Source organism: Eriocheir sinensis, chromosome 35 (assembly GCF_024679095.1).
Source record: "Eriocheir sinensis breed Jianghai 21 chromosome 35, ASM2467909v1, whole genome shotgun sequence".
NCBI classification, from domain to species: Eukaryota; Metazoa; Arthropoda; class Malacostraca; order Decapoda; family Varunidae; genus Eriocheir; species Eriocheir sinensis.
Genome location: NC_066543.1, coordinates 1,383,861 through 1,407,797, shown reverse-complemented (window position 1 = coordinate 1,407,797; position 23,937 = coordinate 1,383,861). Strand labels below are relative to the sequence as shown.

Genomic DNA, 23,937 nt, shown 5'->3' with positions numbered 1-23,937 from the left:
ACACACACACACACACACACACACACACACACACACACACACACACACACACACATACACACACACAGCGTCAGATGAATACATGAACCTTACTTCGGAATGCACAAGAAAAACAAAACACAAAAAGCAAACACACTACCCTTGTGTGTGTTGTGTATTATACATTCCGAGTGGCGCCTGTATATCAAATGCGTCGGCGGGATCATATACGCGAGTGACCCATGAAAAGGAGATAAAAAAACAACAACGAGAAACAAAGAGAACGGGTAAAGGACAAAGAAAACGGGTCCAGCTTCCAACTCGCGTCTCGATATCTATAAAACTAAGGGAAAGGAGAAGGAAGGAGAAACAACAGAGAAGGGAGATTAATATTAAGAGAGAGAGGGGAGAACGGGTATCAAAACTCGAGGAAAAGGAAAAAGAAAAAGGTAAAAATTCCAACTCATGTCTCAATTTCAATTAGAGTAAGAAGAGAGGAGAGGAGGAACAACGGAAGAGGAAAAAGAATTAAAAAAAGAAAGAGGGAAGGAAGGGGATCAAATATCTACACAAATGCAAGAAAGGAAGAGAGTGGGAAGAGAAAGACGCGATGTGGGAGGAAGGTGGGGAAAGAGAAAGGAAGAAGGAGGGGAAGGAGATGAGGGCAGGATAACGAAAGGAGAAGAGGAAAGGTAGGAATGGTAGAACAAGAAAGAACGAAGAAGGGGAAGCAGAATGGGGATGAAGGGAAGGACAGAAGAGGGAAGAAGGAAGAAGGGGAAGGAGAATGGAAAAGATGAGGAGGGGAGAGGAAGAAAAGGAGGAGAGAAAGGGGAATGCGGAAGATGGAAAGGACAGAATAAGAAAGGAGGGAAGGGATGAAGAATGGGGAATTAAGATAGGAAGGAGAAAACATGGAAAAGGGAAAAAGCGGAAAACAAGGAAAGAAGCGATTGCGGTAAGAAGAAAGAGCAGAAGAGAAAAGATTAAAAAATATTGGGGACAGAGAGAGGGAGGAGGATCGAGGGGAAAAAGAGAGAGAGGAAGAAGAGGGCGGGGAAGGAAAGAAGGGTGAAGGAAGGAAAAGGAAGGGTGAAGGAAGGAAAAGGAAGGGTGAAGGAAGGAAAAGGAAGGGTGAAGGAAGGAAAAGGAAGATTGAAGGAAGGAAAAGGAAGGGTGAAGGAAGGGTGAAGGAAGGAAAAGGAAGGATGAAGGAAAGAAAAAGAAGGGTGAAGGAAGGAAAAGGAAGGGTGAAGGAAGGGTGAAGGAAGGAAAAGGAAGGATGAAGGAAAGAAAAAGAAGGGTGAAGGAAGGAAAAGGAAGGGTGAAGGAAAGAAAAAGAAGGGTGAAGGAAGGAAAAGGAAGGGTGAAGGAAGGAAAAGGAAGGGTGAAGGAAAGAAAAAGAAGGGTGAAGGAAGGGTGAAGGAAGGAAAAGGAAGGGTGAAGGAAAGAAAAAGAAGGGTGAAGGAAGGAAAAGGAAGGGTGAGGGAAGGAAAAGGAAGGGTGAAGGAAAGAAAAAGAAGGGTGAAGGAAGGAAAAGGAAAGGTGAAGGAAAGAAAAAGAAGGGTGAAGGAAGGAAAAGGAAGGGTGAAGGAAGGAAAAGGAAGGGTGAAGGAAGGAAAAGGAAGGGTGAAGGAAGGAAAAGGAAGGGTGAAGGAAAGAAAAAGAAGGGTGAAGGAAGGAAAAGGAAGGGTGAAGGAAGGAAAAGGAAGGGTGAAGGAAGGAAAAGGAAGGGTGAAGGGTGAAGGAAAGAAAAAGAAGGGCGAAGGAAGGAAAAGGAAAGGTGAAGGAAGGAAAAGGAAGGGTGAAGGAAAGAAAAAGAAGGGCGAAGGAAGGAAAAGGAAAGGTGAAGGAAGGAAAAGGAAGGGTGAAGGAAGGAAAAGGAAGGGTGAAGGAAAGAAAAAGAAGGGTGAAGGAAGGAAAAGGAAGGGTGAAGGAAGGAAAAGGAAGGGTGAAGGAAGGAAAAGGAAGGGTGAAGGAAGGAAAAGGAAGGGTGAAGGAAAGAAAAAGAAGGGTGAAGGAAGGAAAAGGAAGGGTGAAGGAAGGAAAAGGAAGGGTGAAGGAAGGAAAAGGAAGGGTGAAGGAAGGAAAGGAGGGGTAAGGAGAAGTAGGAAGGAACGCAGGGAATGGCGGAAGGGAGAAGGGAAGAGGAAGAGGAAAGAGAACAGACAACAAGGAACGACTCAATCAGGAGAGTAGTCGGCGCCGCGGCCTGTGATCTTAATGATGGACAACACCGAACACCATCATCACTACCACCATCACCATCACTACCGAAGGGGGCCGTGAGGGAGGGAGGGAGGAGATGGGGATGGGAGAGTGCATGGGTGGAGTTGAGGATATGGGTTGGTAAGAATGGGTGGGGTCGAGGGAAAGGGAGTGAAGAGTGGGTGGGTGTGGTTGAGGAAAGGGGTGATAAGGGAGGGAGGGGGGCTGTGAGGGTGGTGCATGGTGGGGAGCCGAGGAATGGGGGGAGGAGTGGGTGGGTTCTGGGAAAGGGGTGGTAAAAGTGGATGTGTGATCGAGGAACGGGGTCATAAGTGAGTGGAGTCAAGGGAAGGGGGCGGTGAGGGATGGGGGCGGGGGGAAGGGGGGGGGGCAGGAGGGCATGAAGTTCGACGTCTTATCAATCTCCACCATTAGCACGCCTGCACACTTATCGTTGTTGTTATTGTTATTGATGTGTCCGTGTTTGTTTGGCGCCGCGCGGATTTAAGGCCTGCACCGCCACCATCGCCATCATCATCACCACCACCACCATCATAATAATATAATCAGACATCTTATAGAACTCTGACGCCTTGATCCCCCCTCCCCCCCATAACTCTTTGCTGTCCTGGAGGCGGGCGGGTTGACGCGTGTACTGTGCGGTCTACGTGACGGGCAGCAGGGCGCCCTCACGACCCCGGGGTCAATCCTCCTCTTGTCCTCTGTCCGCGGGATCAATGCCTCGCGAGACTATCACTTGTTTGTGTTTGGCCCTGAGCTGCCGCCTTTAATGTAAGAAAATAACCGCACTCGTGCAGGGAGGGCGCATTATTAAGACACCAAGGATTTACTCACCCGACGTATTATCCTGTCGTGTGGGGAGACAAACGTTGGTAAGTTTATTTTTGAGGCTCGTCTCACACATGTCACGTGTGTTTAGGGCTATAATCTTACGTCTTTCGGCGTCCACACATTTCACAAGACTTTCAAAATAGCTTTGGGTGGTAGTTTGGTCATTCTTTTGTATCATGAAAGTGTAAAAGCACTCATGTTCATGTGAACCCGATACATCTCCTTTTCGGCTTTTGGTAATAGTTGATGAGAGGAGGAAGCGTCTGAGAATACCGACCCAAGAATTTACTGACCCGACAACTTATCCCGACTTCCGGGGAGGCAAACGCTAGTAACTGTTAATTTTAAGGCTCGTCTCTTCATTTTAAGCATATATTAAAGATAATGGCTGACATATCTATACAAATCTTTACATTGTTAACAAAATATTTCCCTATTCTGAACCCTGTCGTGTCCTTGCTGAAGTATATTTTTTAAAGAAAGCCTGACAACGTGGGAGTCATTACTCGTTAAAATTGTCTCTGTTCTAAGCCTCGCCCTGTCCACGTTCACGTATATCTTCAAGAAGGCGTGTCCGTGCACGTGAGTGGAAGCCAAGCTATTCAAATATTGTTCCTCCATGCTCAGCCTCGCCTTGACCCCATTTACGTTGATGTTAACAAATGCCTAACCGCACACGTGGAAGTCATTAGCTCTTCCAATCCCTTATACTGACGTGGTTTCACAGCGCCCGGCAGAATATTAACACGACAGCCGCGGCGAGTGTCGGTGCCTCCCCCGCGGCGGCACAGAGCGCTCCGTTGTTGCCGTGGACACACCCGCAGCCGCAAACTGGTTGTGGTCGGAACACTGGCCAGACAGGACGAGTAGCTCACACCCAGTCCGGCCCAGCAAGGGTACGTTGATCAGCGAGTATATAACACCGCGAGCAAGTAATGTCGTCACGTGGATTATATAATGGCCTTGTGAATCAGGGCAGCAGCAGCGAACACCTCCAACATGACTCACAAAAAAGGTTAAAGAGACCGATATGGAAGTCTCATTTGGTGCATAACTCACCTCGAGCAGGTAAATGCTCTATCCAGCCTCGACGGTGCAATAACCTCACGTCTCAGGGCAGCGGTGAATATCCACGTCACTTTTTTTTATGACCTACGAGACGAGCATCAGCACCACCGCAAGGGAGCGTTGACGGCCAACAACACGTAACACCCCGCCCAGGTAAGTGTTGTACCCTGGCTTATACAAAGGCTTCAAGTGGCGGTGAACAACCTGCCACATTACTTGATGAAGGCACAGGAGACGGAGACGAACGAGCAGCAAGGATCTGATGAGCAAGGGTTTCACAACACCTCGCCGGACCCGGTGACCGCTGCACCACGATGACACAACGACCTCCGACCAAACACAGGCCACAGGGCAGAGCTGAACACTCCGCCACAGACTTACTAGGGCTCATATTCTCAAACGTTTCGGGGATCGCACACTCACATTCTATAAGGTTTGTGTAGAGTTTGTGTTAGTGTTTTCATGTGTAGTTTTATGAGCATAGTAATAGTTTAGCAAGGTTTCCGCATTATGAACGTGAAAACCACTCATCAGAACCCGACTGGTCTCCTTTGTGGCACTTGGATATAGTTGTTGTGGGAGCCGAATGTCTGAAAATACGGACCTTAAGGGCTTAGGGCACGGAGATGACCACCGCAGTAAGTGAGGTGAAGGGCAACAGAATTTGATACTTCGATCATATAAATATTTTTCCCTTGACGATACACCAGCCAGTAGTGAAGAACCAACCACATGTCTCAACGTCTTAGGATACGGAGATGATCACCGCACAAATAAATTTTCTACCCTGGACGATAGAACGGCTTCGTGTCTCGAGGATATAAATGCTGAACAACCCGCGCGGTGTGACTTTTTGACAGGTTTGAAACGGAGGCAAGCAGCGAAGCAAGGCAACCTAGAATCTCTTGGGTCGGTATTCTCAGACGCTGCACCTCATAGCAACATTTCCATTGGCCACAGAGGAGATCGATCCGGCTCTGATGAACTTTTTTTAGGTAAATGGTAAAGAAGGGTCAGACTACCAGAAGGGTCATAAAACTACCCCCGCAAATGTCCAAAACTCCTAAGAAAGCTTTGTCAAATATGTGTTTAAGAATACGACCCTGAATGTCTGCCTTTCCCACTTCTGGAAATGCCCTAAGACTTCTACGATAGCCTTGCCAAATATATGTGCATGGGTGTCGAAATGCTTAAGAATACGACCTTGAATGTCTGCCTTCCCCACTTCTGGATATGCCCTAAAACTTCTACGATAGCCTAGTCAAATACGTGTGCTTGGGTGTCGAAATGTTTAAGAATACGACCTTGAATGTCTGCCTTTCCCACTTCTGAAAATGCCTCAAAACTTCTACGAAAGCCTTGTCAAATAGGGCGTCGAAATGTTGAAGAAAATGGCCCTGAATATCTGCCCTCTCCACTACTCCTGGAAATGCCCCAAAACTTCTACGATAGCCTTGTCAAATACGTGTGCTTGGGTGTCGAAATGTTTAATTAAGAATACCACCATGTCTGCGCTCCCCCCTCACCCATCACTCCCGGCTTCATCACCACCAATTAATATTCCTGTCACGTACCGAGCGGCGGGGAGCAAACACAAGCAGTCACTCACAGCAGCACGTGAGCCACCGACCATTTGAGACGTTTAAGTCTTGTTTTGCTTATTGAAGGAGCAGCGTGTATCCACTCTTTTTGTGTGGCGTCAGGTCATGGCTAGGAGTGTTTACCGAGAAGGGCGAGGTGCTGACGACAAGTAGAGAGCAAATACCGCAAGCTGATAGGAACGAGGCCATGGTGGTGGTGGTGGTGATGGTGGTGGTGGTGGTGGTAGGTCAGGGGCGCCGCGCCGAGCCTCCCCCCTTCCCCCTCCACCCCCTACATACTGCATGCTGGTGGTGGCCATGGAGGAGGAGGGAGAGGGAGAGAAAGAAGAGCAAGGATTGATAGAATATGTTTAATCCACTAACGACTAATTCTCCCTTCTCTCTGTGTGTGTGTGTGTGTGTGTGTGTGTGTGTGTGTGTGTGTGTGTGTGTGTGTGTGTGTGTGTGTGTGTGTGTGTGTGTGTGTTGGTCTGTGGCTTACGTGCGGGACTGGGCATGTAATCGTGGTGGTGGTGGTGGTGGTGGTGGTCGGGGGTGGGTGGGGGAGGGGTGGAGGCTGTGATTTCATTTGTTATTGTTATTGTTACTTATCAGAGTCCGGGTGTTTTCTTGCCTTGATTTTCTCTTGCTATCTTTATTCTCCTTATCTCGCTGCGTGTTTGGGTTCCTCCTAAGTTGTTTGCGTTTCTCGGCCTCAAATCAAGCCGAGGTTTATATTTTCTTGTTTTCATTTTTTCCATCAGATTCCTTTTTTTTCTGTCCCTTTTTTTTTTACTCGTGTACGTTGAACGCCGTCCCTTGATGTTTATATCGCTTCAATGTGTAATTAAGTTCTTCCCTAATCTTGTAAACTCCCTCCTTGTCTGCCTGTGTGTGCGTGTGTGTGTGTGTGTGTGTGTGTGTGTGTGTGTGTGTGTGTGTGTGTGTGTGTGTGTGTGTGTGTGTGTGTGTGTGTGTGTGTGTGTGTGTGTGTGTGTGTGTGTGTGTGTGTGTCTCTCTCTCTCTCTCTCTCTCTCTCTCTCTCTCTCTCTCTCTCTCGTTTGCACCACTGTCACGGGTTTGATTCACATAACAACACGTCTACCATATTCTATTTCTCCTTCTTCCCTTCACTCCACTTCCCTTCCTTTCCTCTCCCGTTTCCCTTCCTTGCTAACTGGTCTTCCACACACCCCTCCCTATCCTCTTCCCTTCCACCATTTCCTTCCCTTTCCTTTCCCCTTTCCGTGAAAATATTTTAATCAGAACCTTTCCCTTTCCTTTCCTTTGTCCCATCTCCCCTTCTATCAAGTTGTTGCTGTTTTTTATTCCTCCTCCTCCTCCTCCTCCTCCTCCTCCTCCTCCTTCTCTTCGCATATTCAACACCATCACCACTGACACCATATTTGCTCTGTCCACATCCTTCATCATCACCTCCAACTTACACCACCATCACCACCACCACCACCACTTCCCCCCTCCCCCTTCCTCAGGTGTTAAGCTTCAGCAATGATGTATTTATAGTAGGATCCACCGGGAAGAAGCCTACCCGCGCAATAGGCCGCAATGTGGTGGTGGTGGTGGTGGCGTGACTTAAACGTTTCTGCCCTGTCCTTTCCTCCTCCTCCTCCACTTATTCAAACGGAACTGCATCGCAACAAAAGCCTTTACATTCTCCTTCCTCCTCCTCCTCCTCCTCCTCTTCTACGTCTCTCAGTTTTATTTTCCGCATTCCATATTATACGCTTATTCAATCCGTCTTTGATATCCATTTGTACTCTATTTTTTATTTTTCCCTTCAAGTTTCCATCAGCATCATCTCCTTACGTTTCATCCTTTTCTTCTTCCTCTTATCATTCTTACTACTGCTACTACTACTACTATTACAACTACTACTACAACTGCTGCAATAACTATCAGCATCATTTCTTTGCCCATCATCTCCTCCGCTCCATAACCTTGGACGCAACATAAACCACCCAAACGCTCCACTTTCCTTAACCTCTCCACCTTTTCGAGAACAGGTGGGCCCGAAAACAATAGACAGATAGATAGATAGATAGATATACAGGTAGAGAGAGAAAAGCCTGCATTACCATCTTCTTTCCACACTTCCTCCTCCCTCTTTCCTCTCCTCTCCACCCCCACCCCTCCACCTACCTCCACTCATGCCCCCCTCCCCCCTTTCCCTCACTATCTGCTACAAAACCGGTCGGATCCTCTCCAATCCTGAGGCACCTGTACTCTAGTTACCAGGAGGAGGAGGAGGAGGAGGAGGAGGAGGAGGAGGAAGAGTATAAGCACTGCACAAAACTAGACCATACACACCACCACCTCCTCCTCCTCCTCCTCCTCCTCCTCCTCCTCTAAATTAGGTGGTCTGCCCTCACCTTCAACTTTAAATGCAAAGGAAATTAAACAACCATGAGGGCGCCGAGTCACTGCCGGAGGAGGAGGAAAAGGAAGATATTGTATTAGTATCGAAATGAATTTATAGTTGTTACTCTTAAGACGTTATTGGAGGAGGAGGAGGAGGAGGAGGTGGAAGAGGAAGAGAGTGAGAGGGGTGACTATGAGGAATACAAGGTTGAAAAAAAAAAAAAAAAAAAAGCGATGGCGAGGTAGAAAAAAACAACAAGAGGAGGAAACTCAAGCCTACATACAAAAAATACAGAAAATAAGAAATAGGAAAAGTAAAGAGAATCAAGAATGTAGGGAAGGAAGGAGAGAGGAAAAGTAGTAGTAGTAGTAGTAGTAGTAGTAGTAGTAGGGATGGGTTCGGGGTGTGGGTAGCTGGTGTGCCCTCCTTTCGTGGGCATGTGGGGCAACAGGTCACGTGCCCCCTGGATTGCGAGAGGCTGCTGCTGCTGATGGTGGCGGTGGTGGTATACTGTAAGGACGGTGATGGTAGTGACTGTGGTGACTGTGGAGTGATCAACGTAATGGTGATGGTGATAGGGATGGTGTTGGTAGTGGTGGTGATGGTGTTGGTAGTGGTGGTGATGGTGTTGGTAGTGGTGGTGATGGTGTTGGTAGTGGTGGTGATGGTGTTGGTAGTGGTGGTGATGGTGTTGGTAGTGGTGGTGATGGTGTTGGTAGTGGTGGTGGTAAATGATAGTGAAAGTAATGGTAGTGATTATTATAGTTGTCGTGGTGGTCAAAGTAATGGTGATGTTGATAGGGATGGTGATGGTGTTAGTGATGGTGGTGACTGTGGTGGTTGTGATGGTGATAATGATGGTGGTGTTAGAAGTGGTGATCGTGGGTACAGAGCTTCCACACCCTGCCCCTCCCCACCCTTACCCATCCCTCCCCTCCCCTCCCCTCCCCTAACCTAACCTAACCAGCCCTCCCCTCCATTCCCCTCCCCTATCCTACCCAACCCTTACCCTCCCCTCTCCTCCCCTTCCCTCCCCTACTCTACCCTACCTTACCCTACCGTACTCTACCTCTCCTACCCAACCAGGCGACCCGCGACCATCAGGTAAAGAGTAAAAAAGAAGTGTATCAGTGGCACTCCGCGGTGGTTCAAGGTTACCATATCTGTGCCAATTGTCAAGGTCTCTCTCTCTCTCTCTCTCTCTCTCTCTCTCTCTCTCTCTCTCTCTCTCTCTGGTCTTGCATGGCTCATTTTTACGTATTCCTGTTTTAATGTTTTATTTTTTATGGATGTGTGTGTGTGTGTGTGTGTGTGTGTGTGTGTGTGTGTGTGTGTGTGTGTGTGTGTGTGTGTGTGTGCGTTTCATCTACTCCCTCTCTCCAAACACCATCTTATCGTTACACTAAACCCACTTAAAACACACACACACACACACACACACACACACACACACGAACACACATACACACACATACAAACATACACATGCACATTCATCATCAACACGTGTCAGAACAATAATAAAAATTAGCCCAAGGATGTCTACGAAAACTGGAAAACAACACGCAAACAACAAAAATAACATAAAAAACAGGAATCTACTTTTAATCTTTATTTTTACGAGGTCACACATTTTTCCCTGAATTTGTGATCTTGCTGGACGAGTGACCTAGCAAGACCTGACTTAGAAAACAACAGCACCTTCATCACCTCCATTATTCTACTTTATTAGCATCTGTTCTCTTCACACATCAAGATAAAAAGAGAAAATACAAGAGTCCGTTAAGAGGCCAGTCACTCCAACTTAACATAACCTTCATCCTCTTCAATATTTTTTACTTTGTCAGCAAACGTCCTTCTAACACGTCCAGAAAGAGAGAGAATATAAAAGAAAATGTAATGAGGCCAGTCACTCTAACATAATATTAACAAAACTTTCAGCCTCTTTATTAATTTATTAGCAACGTACTTCCAACACATTAAGGGAGAAAAGAAGAATGAGAACAAGTAAGGTCAGTCAGTCATCGAGTGTCATTTTAACACATCAAAGTAGAGAAGAAAGAAGAATTAGAAAGTGTTAGTCAGTCAGTCAATCATCCATCGTTCTTTTAACACATCAAAGTGGAGAGAAAATAAGAATTAGAAAGTGTTAGTCAGTCAGTCAATCATCCATCGTTCTTTTAACACATCAAAGTAGAGAGAAAAAAGAAGAATTCGTAAGTGTAAAAGTCAGTCACTCATCCATCGTTCTTTTAACACATCAAGGGAGGGAGGGAAAGGAATAATAAGAGAGTGTAAGGAGGTCAGTCAGTCATCTTTTAAGCAACATTAGCAGTTTAGGGAAGTTTACGGTAACCGACGAGAGATTTGAGCTATTGTAAAGTTTGCTCTGACCGCATAATAGAGTTGAGCACGAAGGAGTGAGAGGGGAGAAGTGGGAACGCTAAACAGAGATGGAAGGAGAATGGGGATGAGATGAAGGATTTTGGGGAGACAGACAGTGGAATGGAGAGGGGAGAGTGGATGAGGAGAGGAGAGGAGAAAGGGGATTAGGAAAAGAAAGGATAAAGGATGAGGATATGAGATGAGAGAGAGGAGGAGGAAGAGGAGAAAGGGGATGAGGGGAAGAAAGAGAGCGAGGAAAGGAGAGGAGAAAGGGGAGGAGAAAGAGGATGAGGAAAGGAAAGGAGGAGAAAGGGTTAAGGAATGGAGAGAAAGGATGAGGAAAGAAGAGATAAACAGAGGGGAAGGAGAGGAGAGAGAGGTTGACGAAAGGAAAGGAAAAAGAGATTGAGGAAAAGAGTAGAAAAAGGGTGAGGAGAAGAGAGGAGAAAGAGAATGAAGGAAGGAGGAATGTGAAGAATGGAAAGTGAGAAAGGGGAAGGAGAACTGAAAATTAAATGAGAGAGAGAGAGAGAGAGAGAGAGAGAGAGAGAGAGAGAGAGAGAGAGAGAGAGAGAGAGAGAGAGAGAGAGAGAGAGAGAGAGAGAGAGAGAGAGAGAGAGAGAGAGAGAGAGAGAGAGAGAGAGAGAGAGAGAGAGAGAGAGAGAGAGAGAGAGATAGATAAAAAAAAAAAAAAAAAAAAAAGGGAGGTAGGAAAAATGGGAAATGTCAAACGTATTTTATAGTGACGTGAATGACAAAAGATGAAGGGAGATGTTGAGGGATAGAACGAGAAGTAAAAAAGATCATAAAAAAGGGTTCTCTCTCTCTCTCTCTCTCTCTCTCTCTCTCTCTCTCTCTCTCTCTCTCTCTGATATTAATAATGTTTCAGTTCACTTATTATCCGTTTTCAGTGCTATAAGAAAAATAAAAACAAACAATAACAACAATAAAAGTAAACAACTAAACAATAAAAAATAAGAAACAGCAAAAAGCAGCAATGAAAAATAACAAATAGTAAACAGAAAAAAAAACAGGTAAACAACAAGACAATAGGAACACAACAAATGACAAAATAAAAACAAAAAGGAAACATCAAATAAACAACAAAACAATAACAACAGACATATAACAATACACAACATAAGAAACAAAACAACATTACAACCCCCCCCTCCCCCCTTCCCCCCCTCAGCGCCCCCCCCCCAAAAAAAAACCCCACTAGCAAAACATCGCATCTCCCTATATAGACATTTGTAACCCTAATCGCCTTTTAAATAATTCAAGACTTTCTTCTTTTTATGCCGCGGGACGGACGACTTTTCTCCGGGGGATCAGGTCGCGCTCAACCCAAACCCGCCCCACCCCGCGCCGCCCCGCCTCCATCGCTCTGTTGCGCAAGGAAAGAACGGGCCGACTTTCTGGCGGGGCGCTGAACGGCTTCTGAGCGTGTGATATCTTTATTATCGCGGCGTTGTTAAAAAAGAAAAACAAATGTCACTGCGACCTAGTTTAATATGAAGACTTTCCAATTTTCAAGACGAGAGTGTCAAGGCACCTCTCACTCAACCTGAAATTGACCTCTGTTTTGGCAACTCATCTATACTTTCTTTAATAGGAGGAGTGATAGACAGTGGAATGGAGTGGGGAGAGATGGTGAGGAAAGGAGAAAGCGAATGAGGAAAGGCGAGGAGGAAGAGAGGAGAAAAAGGATGAGGAAAGGCGAAGAGGAAGAGAGGAGAAAAAGGATGAGGAAAGGAGAGAAGGAAGAGAGGAGAAAAAGGATGAGGGAAGAGGAGGAGAAAAAGGATGAGGAAAGGAGAGGAGGAAGAGAGGAGAAAAAGGATGAGGAAAGGAGAGGAGGAAGAGAGGAGAAAAAGGATGAGGAAAGGAGAGAAGGAAGAGAGGAGAAAAAGGATGAGGGAAGAGGAGGAGAAAAAGGATGAGGAAAGGAGAGGAGGAAGAGAGGAGAAAAAGGATGAGGAAAGGAGAGGAGGAAGAGAGGAGAAAAAGGATGAGGAAAGGAGAGGAGGAAGAGAGGAGAAAAAGGATGAGGAAAGGAGAGGAGGAAGAGAGGAGAAAAAGGATGAGGAAAGGAGAGGAGGAAGAGAGGAGAAAAAGGATGAGGAAAGGAGAGGAGAAAGGGGATGAGGGGAAGGTAAGAGAGTAAGGAAAGGAGATGAGAAAGGGAATTGTCTGCCCCTGAGCTGCTTCCTTTGCTGTTAAAAAATAAAAAAATAAAAACGACTAATAATAATACTCTAACTTGGTGTTCTTCGATATATTACCACTGCGACCTCGTGTTATAATGTGTATTTCCATCACGACTAACTATAATTTTTCACTCTATAATACTTAGGAATCTGTAACTTGGTCTTCTTCGATATATTATCACTGCGAGCTCGTTTATTATCAAGCATTTCCATCACGACTAATTATGGTCTTTTTTATACTAAGGTCAATCTAACTTAGGGTCGTATTTTGGAACATTTCGTCGCCCAAGTTCACATATTTGCCAAGGCTTTCGTAGGAGTTTTGGGCATTTCCAGGAGTAGTTTTATGAGCCTGGTGGTAGTTTGACCCTTTCTCTGTACCTTGAACCAAAAGAAACACTCATTAGAACCCGATTGACCCCCTCTTTGACCTTTAGAAATAGTTGATGTGAAAACTGAAAGTGTCTAACAATACCAAACTTAGTCTCCTTTGAAATATTACCACTGTGACCAAGTTTGTTGTCTGCTATTCCCTCCACGACGATAATCATAATACTTTTTTCTAATACTTAGGTCTATTTAACTTGAGTGTTCTTCAAAATATTATCACTGCGATCTAGTTCTATTTCCAGTATTTCCAGCATGACTTGTTTCGCAGCCTCGTTTCTGTGCTTCGAGCTCTTAACGCAACCTTAAAAAAAGAAAGTTTCAGTGCGACCAACTTTTCTATATTAAGCATTTTTAGAACAACTTATTTGGCAGATTATCTCTTTGCTAACACAGTATACAAAAAAAAAAAAAAAAAAAAATCCCACTACGACCAAGTTTTTATATTGAACATTTTCTCTACGACTCATTCCAGTATTAACGAAGGTGATGTCTTCTTTAACGCGGTGTGCTTCATAAAACTGCGACCAATTTAAAAATCAAGCATTTCTATCACGACTATTATTAATGCTCTTTTTACTATTAATGGTTTTTATGGGTTCTTATGATCTATTTTAGGGTGACTGAGCCAACTTGTTATAAAAGGATACGAGTAGATCATTATTTTTTGGGGGGAGTATATATATATCGAGTTAGTATTCTATTTTTCTTAGTGATGTTTCTTGAGATGGAAATTTAAAGAGTTTTTATTCAGCTGTTTTAACCCGGTAGCTGCGGGGATCATATTCCTTAAAGGCCCTTCCGTCTAAGCGAGAAAAATGAGAAAAAATCATCACTCACGTAAACCATTTCATAATATGTATCAACGCATTTGTGATCAGTTTATGCATCATCTATTTTTTTGGGGTTTATATTATGTCAAAAATTTGGCCCGTCGCTGTTTCACGGTAAAGCCACAAATTTGGCCCGTCGTCACTACCGGGTTAAGGAGATTGAGACCTAACGAGCCACACTGAATAAAAGGGTACTGTTGTATTATTGTGTATGGGGGAGAAGTCCATTAAGTGAGTTCGCATTCATTCAAATTTCGTAGTATTGTTGTTTCTCGATAAATGGGAAATTAAGGAGTTGTTATTCTGCTCCACATTCGGTCCTGATCAGCAGCCACTCCGTTCTCACTCCTCCCCGGGTTGTCGGTGAACCGTTTTAACTAATGAAGCTATTCTGGGCGGCCCCGTTGACGATGCTGTAAACTGTGAACCGTAGCGCATAAATTGTTTACGATACCGGTCCAGGAATAGACAGACAGATAGAAAGGTGGATAGAGACAGACGTACAGACGGATACACAAGCAGATATGGTTACACAGATACAGACAAGACAGAGGCAGACAGAAAACCAAACATAAACATCAGCAGCACCTATGAAAGAGATATAGATATAGATAGATAGATAGGCAGGTAGAGATAGAAAAATACTGATAGGTAGATAGATAGATAGATAAATATAGATAGATAGATAGATAGACAAGAGTGTTATAAAAACGTACTACTAAACTGTTTTTTCATTGGGTCAGCATTCTATTAAATCCCGTAGTAATGTTGTTTCTGGATATTTATAATGTAAGAGTTGGTAATTAGCTGTTGTAAGGAGGTTGAGCCCTTCTGTTATAAAAAGACAGACAAACATTAACATCAGTACCTAAGAAATTGATATACAAATAGATAGATAAACAGATAATGAGGCAAAGACAGACAGACAGACAGACAGAACCATTAACACCACCCCCACGACCCCCACCACCAGCACCGTCTGTTACACTCCCTCTCGCCGGCTCTCGCTTAGGTGCACGCCACTTTTTCTCCCCGCCTTCTTTCTGTTTCTCGGCCACACCCAAGGTAGCGGCGTTTCACCTTCCCTTTCGCTGGGCGGGGGGGTGAAGGGGGGTATTGGAAGGGGACTGATGGGTGGAGGGGTGTCATTGTGGGACGGGGAGGGGTCGGGGGAAGAAGGGGAGGTATGGAAGGGGAGTGAAGGTGTGGGGTGGGGGGGGGTTGGAAGGGGAGCTAAGGAAGGGGACTGATGGGTGGAGGGGTGTCAGTGTGGGACGGGGAGGGGTCGGGGGAAGAAGAGGAGGCATGGATGGGGAGTGAATGGGTGGTGGAGATGGGGGGTAGAAGGGGCTAGAGAAGGGGAATGAAGGGGTGGGGCTAAGGGGAGGAGGAGGAGTGATGGGTGGGGTTAGGGGGTGCACGGGGAGCTAAGGGAGGGGAGTGAAGGGGTGGGGTTCGGGGAAGGAAGGGGAGGTAGAGAAGGGGAGGAAGGGGTGGGGAGTGGGTCAGGGTCAGGGTCGTGGTCGGAGGGTTGAAGCATGTTTGAAGGGCGCCAGAACAGGGGAGAAGGGGAGGGAGGGAGGGGAGAAAGTTGAACAGGCACAGGTATAGCTGAAAGAGGAGGTGGAGGAGGTGATGTAAAAGGTAACTGTAAGGAAAGGGGAGGTAGAGGAAGGGAGGGAAAGGGAGGGGAGTAGACATATGGTTGAACAGGCAAAGCTATGGAAGGGGAAGGTGATAAGGGACGACGGGAAGAGGAAGGGAGGGAAGGGAAGGGATGGGAGGGGAAGGGAGGGAAGGGAAAGGAAGGGAAGGGGAAGGAAGGGAAGGGGAATGGAGGGAGGAAAAGGAAGGAAGGAAGGAAGGAAGGGGAGGAGAAGGGAAGGGAAGGGAAGCGAATGGAGGAAGGAAGGAAGGAAGGAAGGAAGGGGAGGAGAAGGGAAGGGAAGGGAAGGGGAAGGAAGGGATGGGAAGAAGAGGAGGAATAGGTGAGAAGGGTAGAGGAGAGGAATGGGAGAAGAGGAGAAAGGGAAGGGAAGAAGAGGAGGAAAGAGAGGAAGGAAAAGGAGGAGAGGGGGGAGGGAAGGGGAGAGATGAGAAGGGGAAAGAAAACAGGAGACCAGGGGAAAGGGGAGGAAATAAGAGAAGAGGAGAAAGAGGAAGGAAGGGGAGGATAGGGGATAGGGGAAGGGAGGGAAGCTGGGGAGGAGGGGGAGGTAACGGTGACGGGAATCATGATCACATATTTTTAAAGTCAGAAAATGTGACAGAAGGAATTTGTTTTTGTTTATGTTGATTTTTATTTATTTATTTATTATTATTATTATTATTATTAAAGCTAGTATTGTATGGTGTTACCGAGTCTGCTTTCACGAGGAGGAGGAGGAGGAGGAGGAGGTGGAGAATACAGTGGAACAAGTCACTCAATCGTGGTAGATCAACATGTATCATTCTCTCTCTCTCTCTCTCTCTCTCTCTCTCTCTCTCTCTCTCTCTCTCTCTCTCTCTCTCTCTCTCTCTCTCTCTCTCTCTCTCTCTCTCTCTCTCTCTCTCACCTGCCTGTCACACCCTCCCCCTCCCCATTCTCCCCATATCAGCGTCATCTCCCCTCCCCAGCCCTCCCCTCTCCCCTTCCATGTCCTTGAAAACCTGTTGGAGGAGATGGAGGAGGAGGAGGAGGAGGAGGAGGAGGAGGAGGAGGAGGAAGAAAATACAGGCAAAACGAGATATTACATTTTATTTGTCATTCACTTTCGCTTTTAAAGGAGATGGAGGGAGGGGAAGGGGAGAGCGCAAAAGATAGAGAAGCTGAGAGGGAGGAAGGGAGGGAGGGGAGAAGGAAGGGAGGGAGGGAGGATGGGAAGGAGTGAGGGAAGGAGGGAAGAGGTTGTGAGTGGAGGAAATGGAAGAAAAGGAGGTTAGGTTAGCGTGAGGGGAGGAAAGGGAAGTGAAGGGGGAAGAAGGAAGAGGAAGAATGGAGACAAAACGAGGAGGATAAAGATGAAGGGACAAAACTAGGACACGAGGAAGGAAGGATGGAGAGAAAGATAAAGAAAAGAAAGAATCGGAATGCCTATGAAGAGAAAGTGAAGATAATAAGAAGGGAAAATATAGGAGGAGGAAAACGATAGAAAATAAAGTGATGCAGGTAAAGAAGTGGAAGAATATGAAGTGGAAGTGGCAGTGGAAGAAGATGAAGTGGAAGTGGAAGAAGATGAAGTGGAAAAGGGTGAAGTGGAAGAAGATGAAGTGGAAGGTGAAGTGGAGGAAGTTGAAGTGGAAGTGGAAGAAGATGAAGTGGAAGAATATGAAATGGAAGAAGATGAAATGGAAGAAGATGAAGAGGAAGAAGATGAAGTGGAAGAAGATGAAGTGGAAGAAGATGAAGTCGGATCCGTTCTCCTCCATGCAATAATATAGGCCTACTGCGTTTCCTCCTCCCTTCTCTCCCCACCTTCCCCTCTTCTATCCTCTTACTTTCGTTTCTCTTCCCCTTCCCTCCCCTTTCAAAACACTCCTATATTCTCCCTCTCCCTCTCCCCACAATCCTCTTTCCGCAATGCACTGTTACAATTGTTTCCCTCCCCTTTATTTCACCTATTCCTCCAGCCTCTCCTTTCCTCTCTCTTTCCTCCTCCCCCTCGACCCACTCCCCCCCAAGGAGGCTTCGAGGCGGGAAGGACATTGGTAAGCCGTGACGAGGAGGAGGAGGAGGAGGAGGAGGAGGAGGAGGAGGAGGAGGAGGTGATGATAACGAGAACGAGGATGTAGTAGTATTAGTAGTATTAGCATTAGTAGTAGTAGTAGTAGAAGAAAAAGAAAAAAATAACTGAAATAAGAAAAGAAACATATACTAAACACACACACACACACACACACACACACACAGACAAACAAACACACAAACACACCTATACTTCCATCCTCACACCCATACCAACACCCACAACCCCCTCCCCTTACACCCGCTCACACCCCCCCTATTTCTTCCCCCTTTCTTCCACCTCTCCATCGCCTCAATCAAACCGACCTAATCCCCCAACTCTTCTCCTTGCAGTCGTTCGGTAACCACGAGTTCGACGATGGCTTGCCGGGCGTAGTTCCCTTCCTGGAGAATGTGTCGTTCCCCGTGCTGGCCGCCAATCTGGACGACACGCTGGAGCCGTCCATTCAGGGCAAGTACAAGCGCTCGACCATCGTGACGCTGTCGGGGCGCCGCGTGGGCATCGTGGGCTACCTCACCGTGGAGACCCTGGTGAGTGAGTGTGTGTGTGTGTGTGTGTGTGTGTGTGTGTGTGTGTGTATCTATATTATTTGTCTCATTGTCTGTCTATCTATGTTTCACCGTCTGTCTGTTTCATCTTCAATCTGTATGTCTCTATCTCACTATATGTCTGTCTGTCTGTCTGTCTTTGTATGTCTGTCAAATATATGTTCCCTGGTTAGCAGTTTATTATACTCCTCGTTAGCTTCTCCTAATCTGTCTGTCTCTCACCCGTTTTCAACCTGTAGCGTCCCGCCGCCACCCATTCATACCTGTCGTCGTCACGCCTTCTTAGCGCCTACCTGTCTCGTTTTACTACCCGTGCTCACTCTACACACTCACACCTGCACGGGCTACACCTTCTTACGCTGTAACTCACCTCCCCCAGCCCCCCCACACACACATACACCGCTCTCCCCCCCCAACCGGTCGACCCGCTTGAGCCTCCGTGATACCCGTTTCCTTAATATATCTGTGCGCCCCGCCCATAACACCCCCTACCTAGCTCCCCCCTTTGATGCACTTGCGCCCCCTGTGACCCCCCCCCTCCCCCTGTTGACCCACTAGCACCCATCTTGTTACCCCCTACCTACTCCTCCTCCACCCCCGTTGGACCCGCCCCCGTGACACGCCAACACTTGAGGGGTCGCGACCGGGTGGTGGCGGTGTTTGTCTGTTTCCTGTTCCATACCTGTTCCGGCTCGTTGAACACCATGCCTGCCCTTTGCCGCGACTCCCGGGTCACTGATCTACTTACCTCACCCCGTAACCCGACCGCCTGCCCTACCTGTCTCTTTCCTCACCCCAGTCTGTCCCACCTGCCCCTGCCCTCGCCCCCGCCCCTTGTGCTCCCTATTAGTCACCCAGCCCGCTGCCCCCGCCCCGACGTACCCCAGTGAGTGAACTCCAAGCCTTGCACAACGCAGGGCATTGCACAGCGGCGCCCGGCACTGAACTTTAAGATCTCGAGCATGCATTTCCTTATCGTTATGATTCAGTTTGAAAATAATCATCGCCTTGCATAACATGAAAGTGAATCGGTTCTCCAAACAAAAGCAACGCGTCAACCCCCGCCCAGCGTCACGCTGAGATGGGCGGGGACAGCTGAGGAGGCTTGCGGCGGCCTCTTGTGCTGGGGCAGAGAATGTAACGGAGACTAAAGGAGATTAGGTGTTATTATCCTGTTGTTCTGCCGGGGAAGTAATCGGCGTCTCCAAACAACACGCGTGATCTTGTGGTGCGGGGACCGATGAGTTTGTTGTTGCATATGCGGCCAAAGATGGGGAGCCTCATGTAACAGAGACCTTATTAGTGTCTTGTTATCATGCTGTTCTGCCGGGAAGTAATCAGCGTCTCAGAACACCACTGGTGACTTTGTGCTGCGGAGACCAATGAGTTTGTTGATGAATCTGTGTGTGGACTGCGCATGTAACAGATTTTATTAATGTTATTATCATGTTGTTCTGCCGGGGGAGTAATCGACACTTCAAAATGACAAGACTCGTTGATTGGTGCTGAAGGGAAGAGTTTGATTTGTTATCGAATCTGCTTTGTTATCGTATTTGTCGTTGAATGTGTTGCCGAATTTGAATGAGTTGAATCACGGCGAGCGTTCAAAGAGGCTTCAAAACAACACTCGTGACTTTGTGCTGGAGGGACGAGTCATTGTTATCGCATCTGCTGCCGGAGATAAAAGATGCTGCGTAAAATCTTTGACTTGTTTTTTTTCTTTCTCTCGCCTTTGCTTCCCTTGCGGTTTAGAACGTAAATGGCCACATGGAGGCGTCCGGGGAAGCTACAGCGCGCCAACCCGGATGTCACAGCCAGGCCTCCGCGTCAAGGACTGAAGTAAAAAGCTGACACGTGAGGCGAACCGAGGCTAGGCGTATGCACCGGCTATGGCTGACGTCTGCCGCGACCGGTGTGCTGGTGGTGGTGGTTTATATGCTGACGTATAAGAAGTTAAGAACCCACGCTTCGCGCCAACACTTGGGCGCAATAACGACACCTTGCAACACGTGACACTTTTTGTCGCGGCGGAGCTCAGTGCACGCCTTGACACGCCACAAACACGCTCAAGTCAGGCTTTGTCCACGTCTCGCGCGGTGCAATTCACGCCCTCAGAGACTCTAAAAGGGAAAAATAGTGAGCCAATAGCGGATCTTTCTTTTTCTTGTTCTGCGAGAGGTGCGATACTGTATTTGGGAGACGCGAGTAGGACTTTTTGAGGACTAGAACTGCAGATGTTTAAGGACAACCTATACCAGATTTTTTAAGACTGAAATACACACATATGATTCCGCAGCCACTGTTTCACTTTTCAGCACTCGATCCGTTGCTTCAGTCTACGCGTGACAGTTTCATTTGGCGAGCATTGCGTTCTCAAGGCCGCCGCCACCGTCTGCGCGCCACGTATAATGCACCGTTGCACAATGTCGGGGGATCGCGCGCGGCCGGAAAGGTGTTGCGTTATCCGGACGTCAGTTAATTCATCACCACCTGTCTGCACCACCGCGAGTTCGACACCTGTACACCTTAATTACCGGTATAGGTGAGGGCTGCCAAGAGAGTGGAAGGTATTAAAGACCGTATTCTTAAACATCCCGGCATCTAAACACCCACATTACCGGTATAGGTGAGGGCTGCCAAGAGGGTGGAAGGTATTAAAGGCTGTATTCTTAAACATCTCGGCATCTTAACACCCACATCTGACAAGGCTTTCGTACTGATTGTGTGGGCATATCCAGGAGTAGTTTTGTGTCCCTGGTGGTAGTTTGGCAAGACTTAAGTACCATGAACGTGAAAAAAAACTCACTAGAACCTGATTAATCTCCTTTTGGGCCTTTGGTATAATCATATTAGTTGATGTGGGAGGTGGAAGCGTCTGGGAATACCGACCTATAGGGCTCTGTCTATACGAGTAGGTGGTGGGGACTCAGCCGCATATGCAATAATAAGAATAATGATAAATAATGAGGTTGACAAATAATAATAGTAATCTGGGTGACGTCGAAGGCCAGGGCGAACGGCGAGACAAGGGTGATTTATTTTTATCATTTGTCCGAAAAAAAAAAAAAAAAGACGAAACCAGCTCGCCAACCGGTATAGTTTCCATTAGCTTTGATCCGTTCCCGCTCTCGTTCACTCGTTCGCTGGTTCACTCACTTTCACTTCCCCTCGTTCACTCCCTCCCTTCCTCCCTCCATTAATTTCTTCATCCACCCACTCACTCACTCCCTCCCCCCTCCCTCTCTCCACTCCCTTCTTTCCTTCCTTCCTTCCGACTTTAGCCTTCACCCCCCTCTATCCCCCCTTCACCCCCTCTCCCTCCCCCCTGAAATTCCTTTAAAGACATTACTGTTTGTTTCATCGTTCATTCATTCATTTACTTCTTTCTTCATTCATTTGTGTCGTTATGCCTCCCTTCTCTCCTTCAGTCTCTTCTTCATTTGTTCATGCTTTCTTTCCTTTCTTGATTCTTAAATTCATCTGTTTACTTCTTTCTTTCCTCGCATCCTTCCTTCCTTCCTTCCTATACAACAGTTCATTACCTTTCTTTCCTCCCTTCCTTCCTTTCTATACAAAAATTAATTACTTCAGTTGCTCACTTGCCTTCGATAACTAACGCATCATTTTGCTTTGGTGATGATGATGATGACAGACAGATATATAAGAGGAGTGGGAGGAGGCAAGGGGTAGGGAGAGTAAGGAAGAACAGCGGTGAAAGTAATACAATTCTGCCGATGGATAATAAGAGGATAAAAAAAAACCACAATAGGAAATTTACAAAGTCAGAAAAAAAGGACTGGAAGAAGAAAAGAGAGAAAGAGAGACGATTAAAAAGAAGTAAAGTGGTGATATAAAGTTGGTAACACTGCATTGAAAGAGAGGAACACAGCGGGAAGAACAGATGATAAAGAAGATTAGTGAGAATGTCAACTGTACGGAGCGGTTAGAAAGGGCAAGTGAAATACGAGTGAGTAGTTTCAGAGGAGGTTGATCAAGGTAGCGAAGGTAAGATAAGGAGCCAGCTTATGGGGTTAGGGAAAGTGAAGGATTACTTTTGTCTGTTGTGGGGAGCGGTGAGTAGAGGGCTTTTTTTCTACACTCTTTTTGTTGTCTTTGAGCCGTCTCCTTTGTTGTAAAAAAAATATTATAGGTATGAAAGGTGTTGGGAGGGAAGGGTAGTTTAGGGAGTGGGGTAAGGGATGGGAGGATAGGGGAGGAGAATGGGTGACGTGGGACATAGATATATGAAAGGGGAGGCCAGGGTAGGTAATGGAGAGGGGAGTGGATGACCCATATACAAAGTGGGGAGACAGGAGAAGGGGAGAAAGGGACAGGGGTGGATAGGAGTGAATGAAAAGGAGGATGAGGCAGTGGAGAGAGAACAGGAGAAAAGGAAGAAATGGAAGAGGATAGAGAGGGGAAAACAGGAGGGAGGCATAAAGGAGAGGAGGAGGGGGAGAGTGAGGAAAGGGAGAGTGAAGTAAGACAGGAGAAAGGAAGGAAGGATAGGGAACAATTAGGTCAGGGCGGGTAAGATAATTGGAGCGAGAGATAACAGTAGTGGTAGTAGTAATAGTAGTAGTAATAGAAAGAGCGAAGAAGGAGGAGGAAGAGGCTAAAGACATAAGGAAAAAGAAGAAACAATGCAAAACAAAGGCGGAGAAAGGCTGACAATATAGTAAGTGTAAGGGAGGCGAAAGAGAGGAAAGGAATGACAAGGAATGGAAGGAGCGATAACGAAGCAAAAGAAGAAGTGCAGGAGGGTATAAATGAGGGACAAGGAGAGGGAGAAAGGGAGACAATATAGTAAGTGTAAGGGAGGCGAAGGAGAGGAAAGGAATGACAAGGAATGGAAGGAGCGATAACGAAGCGAGAGAAAAAGTGCAGGAGGGTACAAACGCGGTACAAGGAAGGGAAAGAAATTAAGAGAAGACGAGGAGGAAGGAAGGAACAGGACAAGAGGATATAAGAGAGAACAACAAGAAAGAGAAAATGAGTTCAAAAAGTGATAGGAGATTGAGAGAAGGGATAAAAGATGTAAATAAAATTATGGAAAGGAAGAGGGACAAGAAATAAAAATATGAGTGTTACGCGTGAATGAAGACACGGAGAGGTACAGGAGAGCAAAGGAGAGCTGTTCATAGATGGGAAGAAGTGGATAGGATTGAAGGGACAGATGAGGAAGACCGAAGAGAGTCTTACAGAGAGCGAGAAAGAGAGGAGTGCAAGAGGAGGAGAGTCGATGGAGGAGGAGGAGGAGGAGGAGGAGGAAAACTGGTGCGGGGGAGAAGCGCGCGGACAAGCAACCTTCAGAAGTTCAGTGGGGCATGTTTTTGTGCTTATGAACCCCCCCCCCCCCCCGCTTCCCCATTCTTCTCCCCCTCCTCTTCCCCCCTCCCTCCCTCCTTCAGTCATCTCCACTTCTCCTTCTTAATATTATGCATTCTATAGGTCAGCTTCCTTTTTTTTTCTTTATTTTTTATCCTTTCCTTATCTCTCCTTTCTCTGTCTTTCTCTCTCCACCCATTCATCCCTTTCTTTCTTCCTTCTTTCCTTTCTTCCCCCATACGACCGTCATCTACACCCATTCTTTTTTTTTTAATATATCTTCTGTTATCACCTTTCTCCTCCTCCTCCTCCTCCTTGTTTTCTCTTCCATTTCTTCCTTTCAAAAATTCTTTCCTCGTTTCTCTTCCTCTCTTCTCCCTCTCTCCAGCTCTTCATCTTCGTGTACTGCTCCTTCTCCTCTCCATTTCTCTTCTTTCCTCCTTCTTTCCCTCTC

General features: G+C 46.6%; 2 protein-coding genes and 1 long non-coding RNA gene across 3 annotated transcripts in view; 2 read left to right on the top strand and 1 right to left on the bottom strand.

Moving 5' to 3' along the window:
* Window positions 1–23,937, top strand: part of LOC127007236 (snake venom 5'-nucleotidase-like) — a 95,869-nt gene that overhangs the window by 47,404 nt on the left and 24,528 nt on the right. The window lies entirely within an intron of this gene.
* Window positions 1–23,937, bottom strand: part of LOC127007239 (uncharacterized) — a 78,432-nt gene that overhangs the window by 29,967 nt on the left and 24,528 nt on the right. The gene's annotated exons all lie outside the window — the stretch shown is intronic.
* LOC127007238 (snake venom 5'-nucleotidase-like) overlaps window positions 1–23,937 on the top strand; it is a 72,840-nt gene that overhangs the window by 24,375 nt on the left and 24,528 nt on the right. Inside the window, exon 3 of the mRNA XM_050877953.1 lies at window positions 17,940–18,137. Within this exon, the coding sequence (XP_050733910.1) occupies window positions 17,940–18,137 (198 nt within the window). The remainder of the gene's footprint in view (window positions 1–17,939; window positions 18,138–23,937) is intronic.